At 38.5% G+C, this 23,052-nt stretch overlaps 1 protein-coding gene across 4 annotated transcripts in view; it reads left to right on the forward strand.

Moving 5' to 3' along the window:
- Positions 1 to 219: 219 nt before the first annotated feature.
- Positions 220 to 23,052, forward strand: part of GPR155 (G protein-coupled receptor 155) — a 35,706-nt gene continuing 12,873 nt past the window's right edge. For 3 of the 4 annotated variants that reach the window (XR_009275031.1, XM_058809981.1, XM_058809980.1), the window contains exons 1-10: positions 6,293 to 6,485; positions 10,605 to 11,110; positions 14,550 to 14,949; positions 16,280 to 16,445; positions 17,621 to 17,776; positions 18,774 to 18,857; positions 20,109 to 20,229; positions 21,486 to 21,570; positions 21,652 to 21,742; positions 22,762 to 23,035. Coding sequence is in view for 3 of the 4 variants with exons in the window: in XM_058809981.1 (XP_058665964.1) it covers positions 10,651 to 11,110; positions 14,550 to 14,949; positions 16,280 to 16,445; positions 17,621 to 17,776; positions 18,774 to 18,857; positions 20,109 to 20,229; positions 21,486 to 21,570; positions 21,652 to 21,742; positions 22,762 to 23,035 (1,837 nt within the window). In the remaining variant the exon portion in view is untranslated. Of the gene's footprint in view, positions 376 to 1,106; positions 1,376 to 6,292; positions 6,486 to 10,604; positions 11,111 to 14,549; positions 14,950 to 16,279; positions 16,446 to 17,620; positions 17,777 to 18,773; positions 18,858 to 20,108; positions 20,230 to 21,485; positions 21,571 to 21,651; positions 21,743 to 22,761; positions 23,036 to 23,052 lie in introns of those variants that run through there. The other variant, XM_058809982.1, reaches the window with a different exon arrangement.

Genomic DNA, 23,052 nt, shown 5'->3' on the forward strand with positions numbered 1-23,052 from the left:
GGGTCATATTCTGAAAATATTTCCAAAGCTTTTAATTTGTGATACCAAAATAGGTTTTGTGGGTTGTTTGGGTTGGTTTGCTGGGGTTTTTTAGGGGGGTGGGATTTCTTTACTAATCAGTTTCTTGCTGAATAAGCAACAGCTGCAGCAGGTCACACACCAGAAGCAGTTTATTTATGCACTGCAGCTTGCTTTTAAATGGTTTTCCTAAGCAAAATGGTTTAATGGTTTTCCTTAGCAGCATCTGCTAGGGAAACTTGTGTGTAGCACTAATAGCTCTCCTGGTTTTGTTTGGTTTTTTGGTGGTGGTTTTGAGGATTCAGGCCAAATTTGAGTGGTCTTCCAGTGACTGAGCACTCAGAGTACTGAGAACATGTAAGTAATAAGCTGCCTATGCCAAAATGGGTGAAAAGGTTTTCTTAGGTTGAGGAAGAGCTGTAACTCTTATGCTCTGTTCTTAATAATTTCACCCCATACTGTTTTTCTGTTGTTATTTGAAAATACTATAATATAAATATTATAAAAGTACTTAATATTTTAAGTGTCTATATACATTAGATACAACTCTAACCATAATATGAGGCAAATGGAAAAAACTTGATAATGATTTTTCAGCTAAAGCATTTGTAATCTCTAAGTTGAAATAGTGATTTTTTTTCTTTGACTTTTGCATATTTTTTCCCAGTTAGTCTGGTTAACTACGTAACTAATTTTTGAGTACTTGCATTTGAGTTTAGCACACTTACCTTCTTGCTGAGCCAAGTAAAATGTTGATGCCCTAGCATTAAGGATGGAATTTGTATGTTTAGGAGGTCTCTTCTACTTTGTTTTGTCTTCCCTGAAAACAGTTTCAGAAAAAAAAAAAACTTGTAGTGTTAAAATCACATGGGGTTATTCTGAACTTTATTTAATTCCATATAATTTAACTTGAACTTTTCTTTATTTTTTGCTTTAGAGAGGTGAATTTCACCATGCACAATATTTACTGGGCTTAATTTCTAGAGCAGTCTATTTCAACACACCTGAACATACATAATTATTGCTGAAGTCTTAGTTTGACTTTCTGCAATTTGTCTGTACTAGCTTCATGTATTTTCTTTTGGCAGATACAGTATTTTGAAGGCTATAATTGCACCTTCAGTTCTGTGGAATTGTCTCAGCCAGAGAACAAAGTGGAAGTGAATGAGTGGAGTACAGTAAACACTGTTTCAAAACCAGCTTGGGCATACCACTGTCTTACAAAAGATGCTATGTGAAAAATACCAATTAAGTTCCCGTAACCAACGCAGATAATGAGGTGGACAACTGTGAAATTATAGATGAGCTGATAAATTGCTTTCTTAAGAAGGAAGATCTTTTACAAAAGTATTCCAAGGTAACTGAGGTGAATGTAAACACCCAATGCATCCCTCATAATTTCTGTGTTAACAAGCTTAAGCTTATGAGTAACATATGGCATTCTCCTGATCTCTGTGTTATATTGCTTTAAGGACACTCAGAATTTCTCTCAGGTGTTGGGTTTTTCTATATAAGCCTCAGAAGTTTTAGAAATTCTTTCATGGGACAAATGCTTTTCGTGTGACACCACCCTCCAGAGACACAATCCAGGGGCCTATTTCCTGTTTACAGATTAATTTTCCTCAGGTTTCCCTTGTTGCTTAATCAACCATGTGTGTATTGTGCACTATAGTTTATTTGCCAGTAACCGTGTGAGTCAGTGTAAGTGACCAGACACATCTAGGTATTGATAAGCATTTCATGTCCTTCCTGCACATCCTACGCACAACTGTAGGACAGCAGACATCACAAACCAACCAACTTTCTGAACCCTGGACTACAGTTTCAGATAACCAAAGTTAGACATGCATTTTTAGATGGGGTCAGCTAAGAAAACAGAGGTTGAGCACGGGTCCTGCCTTGTGCATTATATAATCCATTTACTTATTAAGCAATGAGCTGTAAGAGAAGGGTGTTTTTTCCAGTGTGGAGTTACAAAGCCACATTGTCTGTAGGTGTAAATCCAATATTCATATAATGCGTGGCTCACTGTCAATAGCCAAGGAGCATTGAGGAAGTATTTTTCCTGTGATTGGTAAGGAGATTACCTAAGAAGGGCTAATGTCTCTATCCATTGCTGCAATTACTGTGTTGGTACCTGGATTTTTCCATGCTGTTGAAAACAAGGTGCACAGCTGTCTGTAAATTTCCAGACAGATTTCATCCTGATGCATTTGCTGACATTCTTCTTGTCTTCTCGTATTCTGTATTCTTTCTTTTTTTCTATTCTTGGAAAAGGCATATTTTTCTAATACCCCACTGAGAGGTCATTTAGAGAATTTTCCACATTTTTAATCAATAGTGCTGTTTTGAAGCTCACCTGACACTTGCTACTGTAAGGCAAGGTTGTCTCAGTTATCACCACACTCTAACAATTTGACTACAACTTCCATGCTAGTTCTCTAGAAGAAAAAAATTAAAAATCCAATTTTAGTGTTTTCAGAAACAAACTGGAGAAATGTACTTGCTTACAGTAAATTCTTGAGTGCTTTTCTTCGTGATACCCCATAATTTTGGGTTTTGCAACAAGTGCTTGAGTTTACTGGTGAAGTAGCCTTCACACCTTGCTACGTTTACCAGTGAAGTAGCCTTCACACCGAGTACAAAGATGCATTTGTGACTTCCCAGGAAACCTTTCCAAGGTGGCTCAGTTGTAGGCCTTTGTAAAATGTTTTTATGTGGTCGCTGCCAGTCCTTGAAAGGGACATTGTCTGAAACCTGCTGTCACTGAGAGTGAACCTCTCGCAGTTCTTGTGTGGGCCCAGCCTATGTGTGTGTAATTGTTGCAGGGAAATGAGTGTGATGAAAGCCACAGGATGACTCATGTAATGCTTGCTCCAGCTGCTTTTCAATGGTTAAACTGCTGCGCTGATCAAAAAGCAGAAATTGTCTCCCATATCATCTATTGATAACTTTGGTGGCACATAAGTGGATGGAAACATAAGTGGTGGCACAAAAGAGGATGGAAACATCCAATTTGAATGAAAAACAACAAAAATCAAGGGGGAGAGTAGTTAATGATTATACAATGTTATGTCATGTTAAGGGAATGCTCAAGATATTTGAATTAAAATTCTGGGGACAGCTTTCAGTTTTGTGTTTGTTTAGTGGCTTTTGGAAGGCTTGGCTTTGCAATGGCAGTAACTGTGTTTTCTGTGATCCACAGTTCAACTGCCAGAGCTGAGCTGCCAGTGGTAGAGGGTAGCTGTGATAAAGAGCTGATGACCTCCATAAACCTGTCCTCCCAGGAGGTTGTACACAAAATCTTGCCTTTCCCATGCATTATTTGCACTGTTATAGCTGTGGGTGTAGTTATGTTTGGGTGTTAAATTAATACGTGGGAGCTTTTTGATACTTCTGTGGGTTGGGTGAAACTCCATGAGAATTGATGTCCATGGCTGTTACCCTTAGTTTACAGAGATCTTCCAAGGAAAAAGAAACTAAACTCTACTACTATATAAAAGAAACTAAACTCTACTCTACTATAAAGGCAGGATGTTGGAACAGAAAGATGCTCAATGGAACACAAGGGGATGTTCAAGGCCAGAGAAAATGTGGCTCAAAGAAAGCACTTATGGAGGTTTGGTTAAGTGTTGAGGGAGCAGAGAGGAGGTGTCAAGCAGTAAGAAAATACTGCCCTTTGGTCTTGGCATATGGTCAGGAGTATCCTGTATATTGAATACTGCATTAGAAAGATATCTTGACTTCAACATTGTTATCATTGCTAATTATCCAGACTGAAAAAAGCCAGAAAACCATGCTCCTAACATTACCCAGACAAGTGGAGAACTGGTCCTGTAATCTGGTGCTTGAGTTATTCACAGTGCTGTTCTGATGGTACAGTCTGGTTAATAATGATTTCATGTTTCTTAACAGGGCAAGGGGTAAGACCCTAATGTTCTTCTTTGTTCATCTCAGAAGATGCTGCATGTAAATGAGAGAGAGTTGCTAGGCTGCTTATAGTATGGTTTAAAAGATTAAAATCTGCAAGAGGAAATATGCCACATTAAGCCCTATTTATATACTTTTGCTTCATTTATTTAGACAGCAGATATAATAATTTTATTGTATTTTTTCACATGCCTTTGATACTACATTTTCATACTTTCAAGTATTTTACTTTTTCTGGGTTTTGAGGTTGTTTACTATTTACTTTTTTAACTATTAAACTTTTAATTTGTTTGTGTTCCCCCAAAGATGACAAGACTCGGGTCAAGTGTGCTTACCTGATTTAGCACGCTGTGTATGGCAGAGCTGAGGTGGAAACAGAGCTCTGTCCTGTTACTGCTGATCCCTTTGGAAATCAGGCTGGTTGTTGGTGGATATCAATAGCAGTCAATGAGCAGCCTATCCAGCCAAATGTATGCTCTTTTCAAACAGCTGAAAGATTCTTGTATTTTAAATAATTTATTAAATGCTAAAGCACTAATGATCTTTTCAAAGGGGAAAAAATGCATTCAAGAGAAGGGAAGGCATGCATTTTTACCAAGAGTTCTTAGCATGGTCTGGTATTCCTCCCTTGCTACTCCCCAAAGCACATCCCTCTAAGGTGTCATGTCTGTAGGAAAGAATGAATGACAGCCAAAAAATCAGAAAGGCCTTATTATACTGTACTTCCAAAACCAAATCCCAATCAGTCTGAAAGTGCTCTTTGTCAGGTGCCAAGCAGAGAAACTTCAACAGTGAAAAAATTAACAAAAGAATCTTCTTTATTAGTGTTTGCATCAAAACAAAGTCTCACCCTAACGTTACCAGTGGGTGAGTGTTACCCAACAAGCTGCACCACCTTCCAGCTGTAAACATACATCATAAACCTTGGCACAGCTTTGGAATAATCCCTTGCTGATCTTTTGCTTGGGCTGTGTGGGCCCAGATTTGGGACAGGATGTAGACAGGAATGAGAGGCAGTAAGGAGTCAAGCACTGACATGGCTGCTTCATGTCAGCTGAGGTTCTAGTAAGTGTAGACACTACTAGTACAGAAAGATAAAATTTAAGCACCAGTATCTTTAAATTGAATTGAAAGCAGATATATGATAGTATTAAATTTAAAGCAGACAATGTACTATCTTCTAAGAGTTTCTAGCTGCCATGTTTATCCCCATAAGTTTCTGTCCCTGTCTGCATTTTTAACAGGATTTTCTTAACTCTATTTCCAATTAATCCCCTTAAGTGTTATTTCTGTTATACTGCTGCTCTTGCTATATAATATATATTTCTGGTAAGCATTTCAACAGTGGACCTTGTGAACACAACTGACTATGGAAAGAATTTGTATCTGACACAATGCTTCATCAATTGTCAATCACATCTTTTTTGGTTGAGATAATTCTCCATTCTGTTTTGGTCTTTTTTGGGTGTTACCTGAAATGGAAAGAGGTTTGGGGATTTGTTTGGTTGGTTTTTTTTCCTGGAAGTTCCTTGCAAGTTTTTTGAGGTTTTTTTTGAGTTTTTTTTGCTGGAAGTTTGGAATGGGAAGCTACTGAGCACACAGACTGGTTGACATTCCACTAGTCGGGAATACTGCCTTGCTCCCAGAGGGTCACCTACTGCCGCCACTTAACGAGTAAGGCAAGCTGGTTAGTCTGATCAGGAGGGGAGAATGAGGTACACTGAATTCACTCCTCCTGTCTCTGCAGCAGCAGAATCTGGCTAGGAAAAGGGCAGCCGGAACTGCTGTGCCCTCAATTGCAGTGCAAAGGGAAAGCCTTGAGCAAGCTGTGTCCTCGTTTTTTGCAAGAGAATCTTCTGTCATTACCAGTCTTTAGTTTTTATTTTTACTGGGGAAATGAGTGACTGGTCAGATCTGTGGAACCGACGGCACGTGGAAAACACGGGGTTGTGTTTCTAAGCGCTCTGACTGCCGGGGAAAGTTGGAACGGGCGTAGGAGGCTGAGGGCCAGGGGAGCCGGCGCCGCTATCGGGCCCGCCGAGCTGCAGGTGACGCTGCCTCGGGCCGATAACGGGGGGTGACCCTGCCCGGCCTCCCGCCCGCGGGGCTGCGGGCAGCTGGCGGCAGCCACGAAGGCCGCCCCGGGAGCGTCCGGGGCTCGTTCCGCTCTCGTACTCCCGGGGCGGCGGCTCCCGAGCGCGGGGGAAGCCCCCGGGCCGAGGCGGCGGCGGAGACCCAGGCCGGCCCCCGCGCGGCGGCCACCGAGCCGCCATCTTGCGGCCGCTCCCTCCCTCCCCCGGCCACGCCGCCGCGCCGCCGCGCAGCCCCGGCCTGCCCGGGGTCCGCCCGGAGCCCGCCCGCCCGCGGCGCTCCGCCGGCTGCGGGGCTGTCGCTGGCGGGGCGGGCCGGGGCGGGCCAGACCTCCTCTCCCTGGCCTCGGTACCGGCGGCCTCGGCCTTAGAGGGGTTCTGAGTTTGGCAGAGCACAAACCCTCCCCACGCACCCCGGTGCGGAGGCGCCTACCGAAAGCTGAGTAGGTAAGCTGCCCGCTCCTTTCCCCGGCTTCTGGCGCTGTTTTCTGCTGAGGCAGCTGTCACGCAGGGCAGTGCTGCCGGTTTTTTATCTTTGACTGAAATGCCGTGTGCTCCTAGCTGGGGTGACCATGGGAAGAGAGCAGTGATGGGCCGGGAAGGGGCAGGCGAGAGGCGTTGGTTTTGTGTTAGCTCTCTGGCTGCAAGTCAATGGATTTTACATCCCACTTTGGCAAGTGGTGCAAGTGAGGTGCTTTTAAAGGGTGCTGGCAAGAAAATGTTATCTACCTTTTGAAAAATGTTTTGCTATGTACTTCAGAAGTATATATCTATTTGTTGACAAGCCCCAATGTCAGCTTAAGCGAAAATTACGTGGAGGTATATTTTTCATTCATTTTCTGAGTTGACATTCGGTGCCGCTGGCAGCTCTTGCTTCATTTGGTCTTGTCTGAGCTGCACTGCCAAAGTTTTGCGGAGCTTGAAGCGCTGCTGTGAGCTGTGCCAGCCGTGTGCTCCGGGCAGGCCTCAGCATCCCCAGGTGCCCAGGGCGTGCGGCTGCTGCACGGCCAGGGGCTTTCCGCAATGACATCCTGGGAGAAGGATGGCAAAGGAGATGTGATAGTGAAAAACAACTGGCATTGTCCGGGTTTCCAGATATAGGTGGCACAATTCTTGTGCTAATTGCTGTTACTGTATTGTTCTCTCTCTCTCTGTTTTCTTAGCCCAATAAAGAGAAAAGTAAAAATTGTGGTTAACTTGCAAAAATTAGGAACTGCGGTAATCACTTCTTCCCACTTAACTTTTATCATTTTATCTCCCTGAAGTTGCTTCCTCTTTGACTTAACAAATTTTTGCATGAAAGTGCATGTAGTACACACTTATCTTAGCTGAGAACGGGGTAGTAGAGCTGCTACGAGTGGTAACTCTTCCTACCCTGATTCCATTATAATTTTCCTGAGTAAAATAATGTGTCATCCTTTTGTTCAAGTAGGAGAGTTTCTGCATTGCATTTAACTAGGTCATGTTGTGGGATATAATTTATGAGCAATGTGCACGGTCTTGCCAGTGTCACCATATTATCCTGAGAGTGCTTATCAGTTGGAAGCTTAAAAGTGAGAGACCAGAGGGGAGATACACATTGAAGTTATCTCTTTTATTGACTCATGCTGTCTTTGACTTTCATTAGAAAAAGAAGATGAAAGGGGTTTTCCCCTCCTTTGGTGAAGGAGACAGTTTCTCTATTTCTGTACTCGGAGAGGAACCTGATGTTGCTTAACTCACAGCTGCTGGAGAATTGAGCTTCTGGTCTGGTGAATTTCAAGAATTTACAAATATTGACAACCTACAAGCGAAATGTTTTGTGGGAAGTTTAAACTGCGCTTGTTATTTGCTCTGTGTCTATTGCTGGTCTTCATACAAGGCTTCCTCTCGTGCAAGCTGACAGTCTGGCTGCAAGCAGCTATGCTTGCCTGGCACAGTCAACAGCAGATAGGGCAGCATTATTGCTAAAAGCTGTGTCTGTATTGGCCTCCAGCTCCCAAAAATGCAGCTGTGGCTGAGTTCTCAAGGATTCAAATCTCAATCCTCAATCCCTGAAGGGATAACTGCAAATCATATGTTCTATGGAGTCAAAGCTAAGTGCTTTCCCTCGCAACTGTATTATATTTCCTTATTTTAGTGTCATTTGTCTGGTTAGTTTGCTACATATACTCTGAGAACAAACTAATTTCTGTGTTGAATATATCAGGTTTTGGGTTTACATGAGATCATTACCTCTGATTTCAGTAAGAACTGTGAATTGAAAATAATTTCACTCTTTTGAGATGCTAGTTTGGGATAAGCCTGAGGTGTAACAAGGCTGTATATTAAATCTGTGATTAGTCATTGCATAATCTCACAACAGTTATATAAATGTCTGTATCCTATAGAGCAAAGAGGGCTGAGATGTACTCACTGTGTTAAGCAGAATGCAAAAGCTTGCATTTCTGGAAAACACTGCTTGGCCATAAATGCTCTGTGTTAAATATGAAGGGTTTGGGATGTGCATGGCTCTCGAGCTGAAGAGATGATTCACTCTCAAAGCCCTCTGGGGATTGCCAGGAGCAGCTTGTACTGTAATAGAGTTCTTCTCTTTGAAACTCTTGTGGTTTACCAAAAATTTGTCCTATATGACTTGACAGGGGCTCCCTTATAATGAAGCTGAAGGAAGGCTGCAGGAATCTATGTCTGTCTGTCTATCTATCTATCTCTCTCTCTATCTAACTCGCTTACAAATGATGGTTAGAGTTGTGTGGGTGTGTATCCATGTCAGTTTTGATCAAGTGAGGAAGATAAGGGATTTACATTTTGTACCAATTTTGTGAAGAGAAATAATGATTTTTATGTAGAAGGAAGAGAGGCTTGTCATTGGCCTTGAATAGGAAAGCACAGGAGAAGGAATGCTAGAATTTAGGGATAGATGCAGTTGGAGTACACTCCCACTACAGATCAAATGTTGCATTTGGTTAAAAAAGTTTCAGCTGTATCTTATTGCTGAAGAAAAATACCTTGAGAGAGTAGTGAGTAGGTTGAACACATTGTGCTGCTGGGAGCCTTACCTCTGTGCAGTGCTGTAAGCTTGGAGAATTTGACATGGGGCTGTGCTGAAAACCTGCTTTTTACCTTACAGCTAGTGTAGAATGTTGCTGATTTCTTTCAAGAATTCAGGGTTGGAAATCTGTCTCTGGTCCTCTTTTGAACATTTTACAAATTCCAACAACATCCTTAAGTTTTTTAGTAGAAGAAATGGTTTGTTGTTTGCTTCATTTCTTGCAAGTTTTCCCATTGTTCTGTAGCAAATAATACATTGAGTTCCTGGTCCAAATAAATCTAAGCTAATTCATCATCTATAATATAAGAAAGTAAAGCCTTTAAAATAAGCCCTACTTGGGTGAAACTCATTTTCCTTGGGAGAAGGGATAGCCAAGGCTACTAGACAGATCTGGATGATGCAGCAGCTCAGTCCAGATGAATTACCAGAGCATCATAGAAGTGCTTACCAAAAGCCTCAGGCATAAATAAGTCATGAGTCAAAGAGTTGAAGCTTGTGAATATTTATATGCTGGATGCCAGGGTGTGAAACAGACCTTACAAGACCTCACCTTTGCACTGACTTGATTTACTTGCTTATTTACGTGGCTGCTGCGTTTTGTGTTCCTTGTGGATAGGATAGAAAGAGGCTGGGAAGACTCTTAAACCAGTTGCTAATTTGCACAGATTGTGCCATACAAAGCCTTGCTTGGGACTTGGCAATTTTGACTTTACCTTAAATACCTTAGGGGATACCTTAAATAGCTTAGGGGAAATCTGCTCACCTTTGCCTTAGTTTCTATCCCTACAAGTGAGGTAAGTCATCTTGACTTCCTAAATAAAGTACTTCAGGATTTAGTCATGTCAGAACTTTATGTGCATCAGTTACCTGATGGACTGCACAGGTTTCAGAGCTATATTGCCAAAGCCATATCTGTTTCTGGCAGGACCTTGCTATTGACCAATGAATATTTGTGTTTGATATCCACTCTCCTCATCTGATTTGCAGACTTTACGTGTCTGCTTGCATATAGAACCTGTGGTGTTGTAATCAGCCCTTCCAAAGGCAATTGCTGCTACCAAGTGAGGAAAGGGGTCAGCAGATATTTCTGTTGTACATAAATGCTTCATGCATGCTTAAATTTCCCTGGTCCAGACCTAAAGAATTGTATGTAGAAATATGGGTCAGGTCTACTGCAATGAATTAAATCACTGGCTGCTGTGTCATCTGTGGATTCTTTGCTAACTGAAAAGTCTGTCATTAGCACACAATATTGAAATGTTGGGAGAGGTCCAAGTTGCACGAAGCAAGGTACAAACTTCAAGGGTGATATGATAATTTAAACTCTAAATTTTTCTGGAAGGTAAAGAGGACCTTGCCAAATGTTTTTGTACCAGAGTGGAGAAGCTTTGATTCTTCATCACATTTATCTTTCTTTCATGATGATCAGTTCTTGTAGGGGCTATTCCTGTTGTCCATTCTGTAATAAATTAAGAGGGCATAAGCTTGTACTTAAAGGAATAAAGTTAATAAGTGTACTTTTGTTCCTTTTACAGATGAGATCATTTCACACTCTTCTTTTGGAAGAGGTGATCAGAGGAAATGGATAGCTATTCAGACTTCACTGCAAAGAACCTCTCACCTTCAGCTAACATGTCTCTTTCTTTGCTTGGACAAGCTGGACTCAATACCACCGGCGATCCCCCTTCTATGTCAATAAGCAGGCTTTTCCCAGCCCTGTTGGAGTGCTTTGGAATCATTCTTTGTGGCTACATAGCTGGAAGAGCCAACATTATCACATCAACTCAGGCCAAAGGACTGGGAAATTTTGTGTCCCGTTTTGCACTCCCGGCTTTACTGTTCAAAAACATGGTGGTACTTAATTTTTCAAATGTGAATTGGTCCTTCCTGTACAGTGTTTTAATTGCCAAAGCTGCTGTGTTTTTTTTAGTCTGTGTTTTAACGTTGTTAGTAGCCAGTCCTGAGAACCGATTTAGCAAAGCAGGTTTGTTCCCTATTTTTGCTACACAAAGCAATGACTTTGCACTGGGATATCCAATAGGTGAGTATGTTTTCTTCTTTAAAATTATTGTCACTGTTCTAGACATGTTTGCTTTTATGTTTCCATAATTTGAAATTGACTTCTGAATTGAAGTTCCATGCAATTGAAATAATTTCTGAAGTGCCTCTCAAATTCTCTTTGAGACTGCTCATCATCTAGGAAAGATTAAACCAAAAAAAGAGAGCAAGTTGGTTCTCGCAAAACAAAAAACAAGATGTTTGATTACAGAATTGAAAATACAATTACAAAGGCAATGTCAAGCTTGCAATTCCAGATTATATGTAACAAGTAGATCCATATTTTAGATTACTTTAGGAGTTAACAGTATCTTTCTCATTATTCCAAGGCAGCATGTTTAGGAGAATTCTCAATTTTTCTTATTCTCTTCAAATTTGCTTGATACGTATAAAATTTAGACAAATGCAATTGCATACTTTCTTAAAATGAAAATACTGTGTTTCCCTCGGTTGTATTTCCTGAGATTTATTCCTCTTGAATGAAATCAGAAGTATGCCACAAATGGGGCTGTGAGAATTATATCTTTGTTTGTTGGTATGCATTTTAGATGCCAATTAGAGTTTCTCTTTTTTTAAATATATGTGTTTTGGTGGGTCTCTGAATGTATTGCCATTGTATCCTGGTTAAAACATTCTTTCAGCTTTTACTTTCTTGTAAGACTGCATATTTCTTCAGGTACTCCATGATTTTTAAGATATGATTTACATTTTTTTATGTATGATATTGACAAAATCTACGCCATTTAGAGCTTTACTGGAATAGTTACTGCAACAGAAACATTGTAGGCTCTTGAGGTTTATTTCCTCTTGTCCTTTCCCTTCTCCCATCCCCAAATTTTCACTGGTGTTGGGTTCATGCTGTCACCTGTGCAAACTTTTTGCTATTAGTAAAATATTACCCAAGCTTCTCTGAAGTGTTTGCAGAAATGGACAACAAAGAACGCCTTCCTGTTTTTATGTGGTAGAGGTAGTGTTTTGAACAAAACCTGATCTTTTAATGAAAAAATATTTTTAAATGCTGTAGCAGTGGAAATTTGTAAAGGAAAAAAATCAATATTGGCAAATTACACACTAAACCAACACTATTTAAAAAGGCATTTTGAACTCTCTTAATCATTCCTGAGTCTTCATCCCATGTAATTTCTTTAATACATTACTATTACTATGTATTATTTCTTTACTATGCTCTTTTTTCCTGTTTGAAAAGATTTGCACATAGCAAAATCAAAATGTGGGTCAAATTTTTGAAGCTTATTACTGTTTTTCTGTTATCATGGTTTTGATAGTTCTAGATTAAAAAGTGATGTTGGGGTGAAAAAGAACCAGCTGGCAGAGAGGTTTGTTAGCACACCCCTGATGTAGTCAGAATTACTATGATAAAAAGCTTTGGGTTTTTAATTGCAGGGTAATATGATACAAGTCTGACAAACAGATTCAGGTGTTCTCTAGAGCTGTGTGTTAAAGCACAGGTGTACAGAGGTGCTGTGTGGGTGGCAGTCACTGTGACTTTAATCATACTCATTGTATTAAGCATGGACAACTAGTGTATGATTTATATGTACTTCTGAGCAGTTGGGACATGGAAGAATTGATTTTTTAAAAAACCAAAGTATATTTGATTTCAGTTTTTTGTTACAATCAGCAAGCAGGCACCATGATTTAAATAAAAGGAAAACTTTTAATCAGTATAGAAGTTGTGGATTATTTTTACTGTGCTAAGGATTGTTTAAGACTGATGTCTTATTTTTTTTCCACCCATTGACTCAGTAATCTAACTCAATTTTTTGTACCCAGTAAAATGCATTCTAACCTCATACATGAATTAAAGTACATATAGACCTTAAGTTATTGTCTTAAGTATGCAGATTCACTTTACCAGAATGTAAAGGTTTTTAAAATTTTTCACTCAGGCATTAATTACATGTGACTTGGGTGGAGTTGTGTTTGAGTGACATCGGCATTCTGTATAAAGCAATATAAAATATCAGTCTCAGGTTTGAGGTTTTAGGAAAAAAACTGTTTGCATAAAAAGTGTCCAGCATGTTTAAAGTGGTTTTGATTAGCAGGTTGTGTTTAGTGCTTAAAACTGACTTGTTCAATGCAGTAACTAACCCCAAACCTGGTACTTCTGTTCAGCAGTCTATTTAGGATTTTATACAGGTAGTTCTTCTACATGTACTTTAATAATGGCCTGTAAAAGTAAAAATGCCTTTGGTGCCTTTTTTTATATATATAAGAAATCAGCTAGTTGCGAATGTCAGTTTATTTGCTGTAAAGAGGAGACTGTTCAAAAGTGAGTGCTGATTTAGCATTTGGAAGTTCCTGTCATTCCAGAGGCTTAAATAATACAAAGGTAAAACTCTGTGGATTTTGAGAAATGTAGTCACGAGGAAAAACTTTTTCAGAAAAGGTTAATAATGTTGTTATTAATAATTATTAATTGCATAGTATATATCTAATACATATTATTTGTAAGAATTATTATAAAATTAACTATAGATACATGTACTATAATTGACATACTATTAAGAACTATAGCATATTATTGATAATTACTAATAACAAAAAGTTATTAAATATAACAATTATAAGTCAGGTAAAAGAGAACATTCTACTTTTAAAGCATTGGGTTTTTTTTTAATTCACATTAGACTTGAATCTTTTATATGTTTCCAAAACATTTTCATTATTTTTGAAGTGCCTTTAGTACAAACTTGAAACAAGAAGCAATTCTTCTTTGACTCAGAAATGTGTAGTAGTAATGAAGGCAAAAGCTTATGATTTGGAGTTCCTTGAGGGACCATAACTACAGCAAGTAACTCTTGCTCTTGTCCTAAGTAGTCCCAGAGAATGAACCAATAATTATGTCAGAAAATTTTTTCCCAGTTGTTGCTTTGTTGTGTTGTAATGAATCAATGTAGAAAGATCACACCTGGCTTACCCATTGAGAACTGATTAAACTCCAAAGACTTGAGACTCCCTTAAGATGGGAAGCAACTTGTATCCTGCAAAGTGCCTTTAATTCTCCCCATCTGTCATGTTTCTGGGGAGGAAAAGCAAGTCAGATATAAAGCCAAAATTTTTCCAGCATTTGGGATGACTCAAAGGAAACATAGAACTGTTACTTTGTTTTCTTTCTTTTTTTTCTGTTTATGGTGGCTAATTGTAGGAAGATTAATAGCATTGGATAGTTAATCTTTGGTCTTTAATGTGTTCTTTAGATAACTGTTGCCTAATATGATAGGACATACTTCTCTTCCTGCATTATCTTATATTGATTGTTATTGATTACTTCAGTTCCTTCTGGAGGAAACTTAAATAATTTTCTTTAGTTTTCAGAGAGCAAAATTTAATTTCAGTATTTCAATGTATTTTTCTGCTGAAGTGTTATCACTCATAACTCTTCATTTTCTGTCTTCTAGTTGAAGCTTTATATCAAAACACTTACCCAGAGTATCTCCAGTACATTTACCTAGTGGCTCCAATATCTCTTATGATGCTAAACCCCCTGGGGTTTATCTTCTGTGAAATCCAGAAGTGGAGGAATAATCGCACTGTGTCACAGAGCAAAATCAAAATAGTGGGCCTAGCACTCCTCCGAGTTTTGCAGAACCCAATTGTATTCATGGTCTTCATAGGAATTGCCTCAAATTTTATTCTTGGCCAGAAAATTCCTGAATACCTTGAAAACTTCCTTGATGGACTGGGCAGTTCATTTTCTGGCTCTGCACTTTTTTACCTTGGACTGACCATGGTGGGACAAACGAAGAAACTGACAAAGGGTATGTTTGTAGCACTGATCCTTCTCATCACAGCCAAACTGTAAGTTCAGTTTATGTATTTTTATACTTCTGTTCTCTAGATGTTTTAAGCTCTGAATACCCTGGTCAGATGGCTTTTCTCTCAAAAACATTATGTTAATAGTACATTTCACTCCCAGAATTTGAGTGAGTCCTTCCCAAACTCTTTGATAAAATACAGCTGTTAATTTTTAAAGGAAATTTAATAGACTAGAAACCTGTTGTCAAGCTCTGCAGAGAAAGAAGTTCAGAGGTGCTGTGCCTTCATGGACTGCCTACAGGCCATCTGTTGTGAATTGGGTATTTGGGGAATTAGTAGCTTAAATCAAAATTTACTGAATAAATAGATAGTAGTGAGTTTAAATATATTAGATTAGTATTTGTATTTTATTTGGCTTAAACAATGCATCTCCAAATTAGTTGTTTCTCCTTACTTTATCTATAAGTCTTTGAAACTATACTGGAAGAGCATAAAAATGGTCACTTCATACTCTAAAACTGCTTGACTTTTAAGCATGAATAAATGCCAAGTTCTGTTTAGAACTTGTACTATCATAATCTTCCCTTGAAGATATTTCAGGGAATATTTATTTGTTTATTTGATATAAAATATTTTATTTCCTACAGAACTACAATTAACTTAATAGAATGTTTGGGTTTTAAGTTTATATTGTAAAATTTGAAGGTGCATTTCAGTATCAAGTACAACTAACCCTCAAAGCTAAAGACCTAGTCTGTAAACCAGCTTAATAACAAATTTTGTAATGAAAAAAAGTGTGAAAAACACTGGTTTTAATGTTACCACTTTGTTTACTGTAGGGCTATGTAAGATTTACACTGAGTCTATGTGAGATCTGGGCTATTGCTGAAATAGCCTTGATGTCACTGGTTTGCTGGCCAGAACTTTTGGCATGGAATACTTAAGCTTGAGTCCTTATTATATTTCAGACAGCTTGCACAAAGGTGGACTGAATTTCGGAGCTGCTGACTGCTTGTAGCTACTATTACTGTAACAGCTGTAAATTGAGAGAGTTTTTAATGTCTTGGCATTCTAAATTTGAAGTTTGTACAAAGAATGTGTCTACACAGTCAGGGAAGCTGCTTCTACACCCGAGTTTGTTGATATGTTTGTCCTTCTTATTTTAATGTAATTTGTGATGGAAGATTTTTAAGCAGCTGGGAAATATTTTGATAACAATAAAAGCAATCATTCAAAGTTATGTCAGTATATTGCTTTTCATAAGTAGTATTCAAAGCCTTAAGTTTCCTTTTTATTCATTTTCTGGGTAAAGAAGAGTCTATTGTAGGTTTAGTAATATTTTTTCAGTTGCTTTTTTCCCCTTTTCTTTCAGGCTCATGTTGCCATTTCTCTGCAGAGAGATGGTGGAGCTCTTGGACAAGACTGACAACGTGGTCAATCACACCAGTTTATCAAACTATGCATTTCTTTATGGAGTTTTTCCAGCAGCACCTGGTGTCGCAATATTTGCAAGTCAATTTAACATGGAAGTAGGAATTGTATGTAGTTAAACTTTTCCAAATATGTCCTAACTTTGAGCCTAACTTCTTTGATTAAATAAAAAAATAAGTAGGCTTGAAGAATTTGCTTTTCTGAACTATAGATATCTTAGAATTACTTGTACTCCCAGGATCTTTCCTGATGTCTTAAGTGTCTTGATAGTCCTCATCCTTTTTTTTTTCATTTGTGACTCTAGTAGAAAGAGGTAGGATAACTTCAGATATAAGGAATTTGTATCTCTCTTGTTTCTTGGGGCTGTGTTTTAGTCTGTTTTTTTCCAATGATTTTATCTTTGAGATGTTTTTGTAGGGGAAAAAATAAATTGTTACTGACTTCAGTAAGAATAGTGTCATAGCTGAAAATTTATGGAAGATCTTAAGCTTTAACTGATTCATTGTGCTGCCCTCCAGTTAAATCTTGTGATAGAAAGCATTTTACTTTATATGTACGTAGTAGAGGATACCTTTTTGACTTAAAAAAAATTTTAGAATTGTTGCTTTCACTTGAAGTGACATTAACACACTTTTGTTGATTTTCATTGTTTTTAGTGGTTTCTATTTTGAAGTTGTTTAGATGTATTTTTTTTTAAAGAAAAAAGGATAATAAAAGTAAGTCTTGCAAGATAGAATTTTAACCTCTGGAAATTTCTTTAAAGCAGAGTCTCTAGTATGAGTAACAACTCAAATTTCCATCACTGTGCAAATTGTAGAAAGTAGAGAGACAATGAGAAGCCAAACTAGAAATCACTTGTAAATATATATGGTTTCTTCTCATGAATTAGCGCATATTAATATTTGCATAGCTACATTTTTTTTTAGTTATTTATTGTGTGAATGTTTACATCCACAAGCAAATTGTGACAGTGTAAATTTACCCCTGGACAGCAGTTATTAGTTTATTTGATGCCCATGAAAAAGCTCTGTAGACATCTGCAGTAGGAGACTCAACTCCTGCTATTTCAGAAGCTTGTTAAAATTTTCAGTTTAGCTCTGAACCAGATACTTTCAGGCTCAAATTCTAAATAATTTGTTATTGAAACAACTCATTATTTGTGAAAGTTCTAGGTATGTTTAATTCAAAGATCCAATTTTGCCAGTTGTTGTATTCCTGAAAGCAGATTATTTACCTTGAGATGCAATTGACTTGGTTGTTGTTTCTGTTTGACTCTTGGCAGATTACCTCAGGCATGGTGATCAGCACGTTTGTGTCTGCCCCCATCATGTATGTTTCTGCCTGGCTGCTGACCATCCCTTCCATGGACCCCAACCCCCTGGCAGCTGCCCTGCAGAACGTCAGCTTTGACATCAGCATCATCAGCCTCATCTCTCTGGTACGCGCTGCCGGGGGAGGCACGGCGAGCTCCGGGTCAGGGCAGCCCGGCTGTGTCACTGCAGGAGCTGTGCTTCCTCATCTCATCCTCAGCATCCTCAGCACAGGGGCAGGAAGGAGTTAAACAACCTGAGTAGGCAGTGGGGCTGCTGCAAAGCTGCACTGTACAGAAAGATGACTGACTGAATTAGAGCGTTTAGTGCAGAGCTTGTTAGGTTTGTTTTAATAACAGAGTGTGGGGGAATTCAAGTACTAGCTTACACCACAGAGAGTAGTTACATCAAGCCAAGTGAGGTGCTTGGATATCACAGTAATGAAGGCTGTGTACAAACTTCAGCTCCAGAAATGTCAGTGCATATTTGTTTAATGAAGTCTTAATGAGCATTAATGAAATAGTTTAACCAGAAAAATTTATGTTTATCAAATTCCTTTACTAGAAATTATTTTCTTAAAACTGACTTGATAATCCAGAAGTCCAATGTGAATTTTGGTTTTGTTTTATAGAAAGTACAGATAGTATGATTACTTTATTTGCTTTTTAAAAATAAAAACATGCATGTTGGAAGGAGTTGGAATTTTCTGAAGTTGTTGTCTCACTGAAGTCCTCTTATCTTGAAACTGCCTAAAGGGAAGCCAGAAGTGAATGCTACCTCTTGCTGGTCAGATAATTTTGGGAGATTCAGGAGATGTGGGTGTGGATTTTAAATTCTGAATTGCCAGGCTACACTGTGGTCATTTGTGTCCTGAGGAACTAACAGGTTTCTGCATGCTCCAGGCAAGTGCTTGGTCTTTACTGGAAATACTTCACCAACATGAGAGCACCAAGATGCTTTTTCTGACCACAGCTGCTGAGGCAAAGGGGCTGGCAGCATATTGTAGCAGTCATGTTGCTAAGATCTGTTGTATATTTAATTTCACCATCATCTGCCAGAATACTCATCTTCTTCTTTTGGGTTTTGTTTTATTCTTAAATTAATTTTTCTTCTTGTATGTTACAGACCTGGTCTCTTACTGTTGTTGTTCTGAGTAAGAAATACAAACAGATTCCTCATATGATTACAACAAATCTACTTGTTGCTCAGGTCAGTAGTAAGGAGAATGCTGTTGTGTGAGGTTAGGGTTTAAGTTTTTAACAATTTTGGAAGTTTGATTTTTACAGTGAGATCTTTGTAGCAAACTGTGAATTTAATGTGTGACTTGTTTAAATAATTTCAGTGCTGTGAAATACACCCTTGAAGAAAATGATAGTTAATGTGGGCACTGTGATTCCTGAACAGAACTATAAACAATCAGAACAGAGCGTGGCTCTTAGTTTTCTTAGTTATTGCCCAATACTGTTGAGAACACTTCTGTTTCAATTATGCCCATCTGAAGCAATACCAGGAGCAGCAGGCTGTGTTTGACTCTATAGTAACCCTATTCAAGGAGCTAAATAGAAAAATAATCCCTGTGGTGGTTTATGTCCCTGAAGCTCTTGCAGAGAGATCAGCAGGTGAAAGTGCTGTGCAAGGATGTGTGGGAATGTTTGGCTGGTGGCTAGGGAAGGCTAAAGCCAAGTGGCTCTGGATTAATTTTAATTGTTATTTAATCTGAGAGAGCACTAAAGAGTACATGCTCCTTTTTCTCTTGAAGTCAACTGCACAACTGGAACAGCCTGTGCTTCTATAAAATCTGTGTGGTAGTGCTTTCTGAAGTGTTCTGTAGTTGTTTGGTTTTTTTTAATCTGATCACAGAGTCACATCTAAAAATGTCATGTATGATAACTGCAGGTGCTTCTGTTCTGTACCAACAAAGCTAGCTAAGATGAACTTAAAAAAAAATAGAACTATTTTGTTACAGTTTCCACAATACTTCACCCTATCTTTTCAGATTCCTTCAGTGTTAAAATTATCATATATGCAATATCACTGTGTGACAACTGGTGTAATTCTTGGCTGAACCAATACCAATTAATCTCAGTTTCATGTGCAAATAATTTTAGGTAAATGGTTTGTACTTGCCAAAACCATCACCATTTTCTTACTATAAGGTATATAAAGTTGGGGGTTTACTGATTTGCCTTACTCCTAGTTTATATGAGCTGTATACATGCTGTCAAAAACCCCTCCTGAAAATAAGGTAGCATAGTCAAGTGACACAGATGTAATACTGAATTTACTGTGGCAGTACTTTACTACTAAATGAAGTATCCAGTTCATAAAATCACTCTCCAGTGCATCTGGGGGTGGTGTTTAAAGCTTACTGCAGTTATATAGCTCTCTGTTCAGTTTTTGGGGTTTTTTTGTCATTCTGCTTTCCCAGTTTGAATGATGGTATCTTACTTTTCTTTCCAGTTTATTGCTTGCATTGGAATGGTGGCATGGAATTTCACTGTTAAAGAGAAGGACATCACCATCCAGATCCTCGTATTTATATTCCTCTACAGCTCACTTTACAGCACCTACCTATGGACAGGTATGATTTTCCTAGGCAGGGCCAAGGTGGTGAAATGAAAGATTAATGACCTGAAATAATGTTAATTATATTCTTCAGAGTACTTGTTCCTTTCACTGGTTTGTATTTCTACAAATGGGGATACCTGGAAGTTGTGCTGAGGTTTAGTGTTAGGCACTGCTGCTGCTGGTGGAAGCTTCTGCTGAGTCTGGCTGGTGTGTGACAAGAGACAAGAACCTACTCTCAAGGCAGAAATAGAGCCTACTCTCAACTACAATTAGAGTGAATTTGGGGGGTTACCCTTCAGCTAGTCAAAGTGTTAATGATGCTTTTTAATGCAGAGTTTAAGATTTAATTATTCAGCATTAAGTACATTTAAAAACTGGTGCAACAAAAAAAAAATAGAAAATACAGAATGAAGGAAAATACCCAAGTAGCTTTAACATCTCTTTCCCTTGGAAATTGTTTGTAAAAACAATATGTGTGCATAAGATTAATGTAGGAATTGAAACAGAAAGAATTGAAAGATGCTTCAAAGAAGCTTGGGGAACCTTACATATATGATTAAAAGAAAAGAGACTTTGAGTATTCAAGATATTTTTGTCCAGAATCTATGGATTTAATTCCTGTGGTGTTTTTCTGGAGTGAGTTGTATTTGTTTAGCTGGAGTACATAGCTCATGATTGGTGGGGCCTAATATAAATACCAGCTTTGCTTCCACATGAGAATGTTGCTGGGCTGTGCTGAGGTGTGAGTAGGCTAGGCAGTTCCAGAAGATACTCCCGAAAGAGTTAGGTAAAAACATGCAGAACTTTCTAGTTAAGTTTATCATTGACTTTACAAAGGACTAGTCAGTTTTTACAAAAATGTTATAACTGAATACAACACTATTTGTTGGTTGCTAAAGAGTGTTGGGATAGAAAACTGCTGTTAATACCTAAAGAAATTAGTTACTTGTATCTTAAATGTTCTTATGACATCTTTTTTACTCTTGTGAACCTTTCTTATCATTTAGAAGTGAATATTTAATATAAAATGTCCTGGAATTTTTTCAATGTTTCACTATTAACGTGATTTTTTAAGCAATGGGTATTTCTAGTTGACTTTCTCAGAGTACAATCAGACATTATTTTGTAATACTTAAAGGTCAAAGAAGAATATCTTAAGCTGTTGAGCTGGTCACATCATAGAGTTTCTAGGCTCTGTACTTACCAATTCCCTTTTCAATAATAAACAAGGCATTTATTTTGGTTTTCTTTTGGGTTTGATTTTTTTAGGTTTTCTATCTTTTTCTTTATTTCTGTTGAAGAAGAGAGAAACAGTGAAGATTCCCATTGGGTTTATCATCGTAGCTGGATGGGGGTAAGTTAATTCAAATGCTTCCCTGCTGAATTAGTAGGAGCATGATAAATATGTAATGTACTTCCTATTTTGTTCTTTCAGAGTCCCAACAGTTCTAGTAGGAATCTTACTAATTGTTGGTGAACGTAACAACACCAGTATTGACTCTGCCTTTTTCTATGGAAAGCATCAGGTAGGAACATGTTCTGTCCTCAGCACTTCACACTTCTGCCATGCTACCTGTGCAAGTAGCTTTCAGCCAAAATGCAGACTACTGTAATAAAAGTATCCTTGTAGAATGCTTATAGATTGATACAAAATGTATTTCTGTCATGAGCCACCAGGAATATTTGCTTGGAGAAGGACCTTCATGTTTAGGCAGCTATGACTAAGGAAAAAAGGGAGTGGGCTTCTTAAAGAAAAAACTTAGGAGTGGTAATAAATTACAGAACTCTTTTCCTGATGACTAATTTGTATTCTACCCTGATAGTTATCTAAAATTGTTGTTATCCAGTATCTAATTAATGGCTTTTGGTCTATAATAGATAGGATATGCATCACCTGTGTAGCAGTAACTGCTTGCACTATGGTGGGCTTCTCAGCACAATCATAGGTTGAAATACCCTGAACTACCATTTTTACCAGCAAATAGTTCCTCTTATCAGAGGATATAGAGTGTATTAGCATAGGTATTTGTCATGTTTTCTCACTCTCTTTCTTATGGACAGAGTCCATGAGTCACTCAGGATTGTTCATGTGGCACTTTCACAAGTACTAAATAGCCTCAGAGTGGATTCTGGGTATCAGTGCAGGTGATTAGAAGGAAAGGCTAATTAATAGGGTGCTCCCCATTGGCTAAAGAATTTAAATTAGAGCACATTCCTCTTTGGAGTGAAAAGGTACCTGAGCAGAACTTAACCCAGAGCACTGGTGATCCTGAGAGGAAGGGGGAAGACAATGAGGGGATGTTTTTGGATTGGGAAACAGAGGTCCACACAGGGGTCCACACTTTAAAAAACAAAAAAAAAGCTCAGTTACTCAGGCAAGGAAAATTAGTCTCTTTCAGTGCTATGAGGTGCAAGAGCAGTAAATATAGGAAATATCCTCTTGTTCAGGCTCATTTGTAAGTGTATTTAGAAAAGTACAGAAGTTAGAAAGACATATGCAACTATTTTCCTATATTTAAGTGCATTTCCTTTGCTTTCTTAACAGATAATTACCACAGCAGTGGTACTGTTTATCAGTATATTGATGTCAGGTGTCTCACTGATGTGCATGAACAGAAGTAGGCGAGGGTCCAGCTATGGGGTGTTGAACCCGTACTCACCACGTAGCTCAATGGAGGAGGTTGAAGTGGAAGGGAGTGGGCAGAATCATACTTCAGCCACTATGACTCAGTCTTCTCCAGAGTCTTCTGCACAATCTTCTCCAGAATCTTCTGCACAGTCTTCTCCAAGATCTTCTGCACAGACATCTGAAGAAAAAGGTAGACAAAATATATTT

This window comes from Ammospiza caudacuta, chromosome 8 (genome assembly GCF_027887145.1).
Source record: "Ammospiza caudacuta isolate bAmmCau1 chromosome 8, bAmmCau1.pri, whole genome shotgun sequence".
Lineage (NCBI taxonomy): Eukaryota > Metazoa > Chordata > Aves > Passeriformes > Passerellidae > Ammospiza > Ammospiza caudacuta.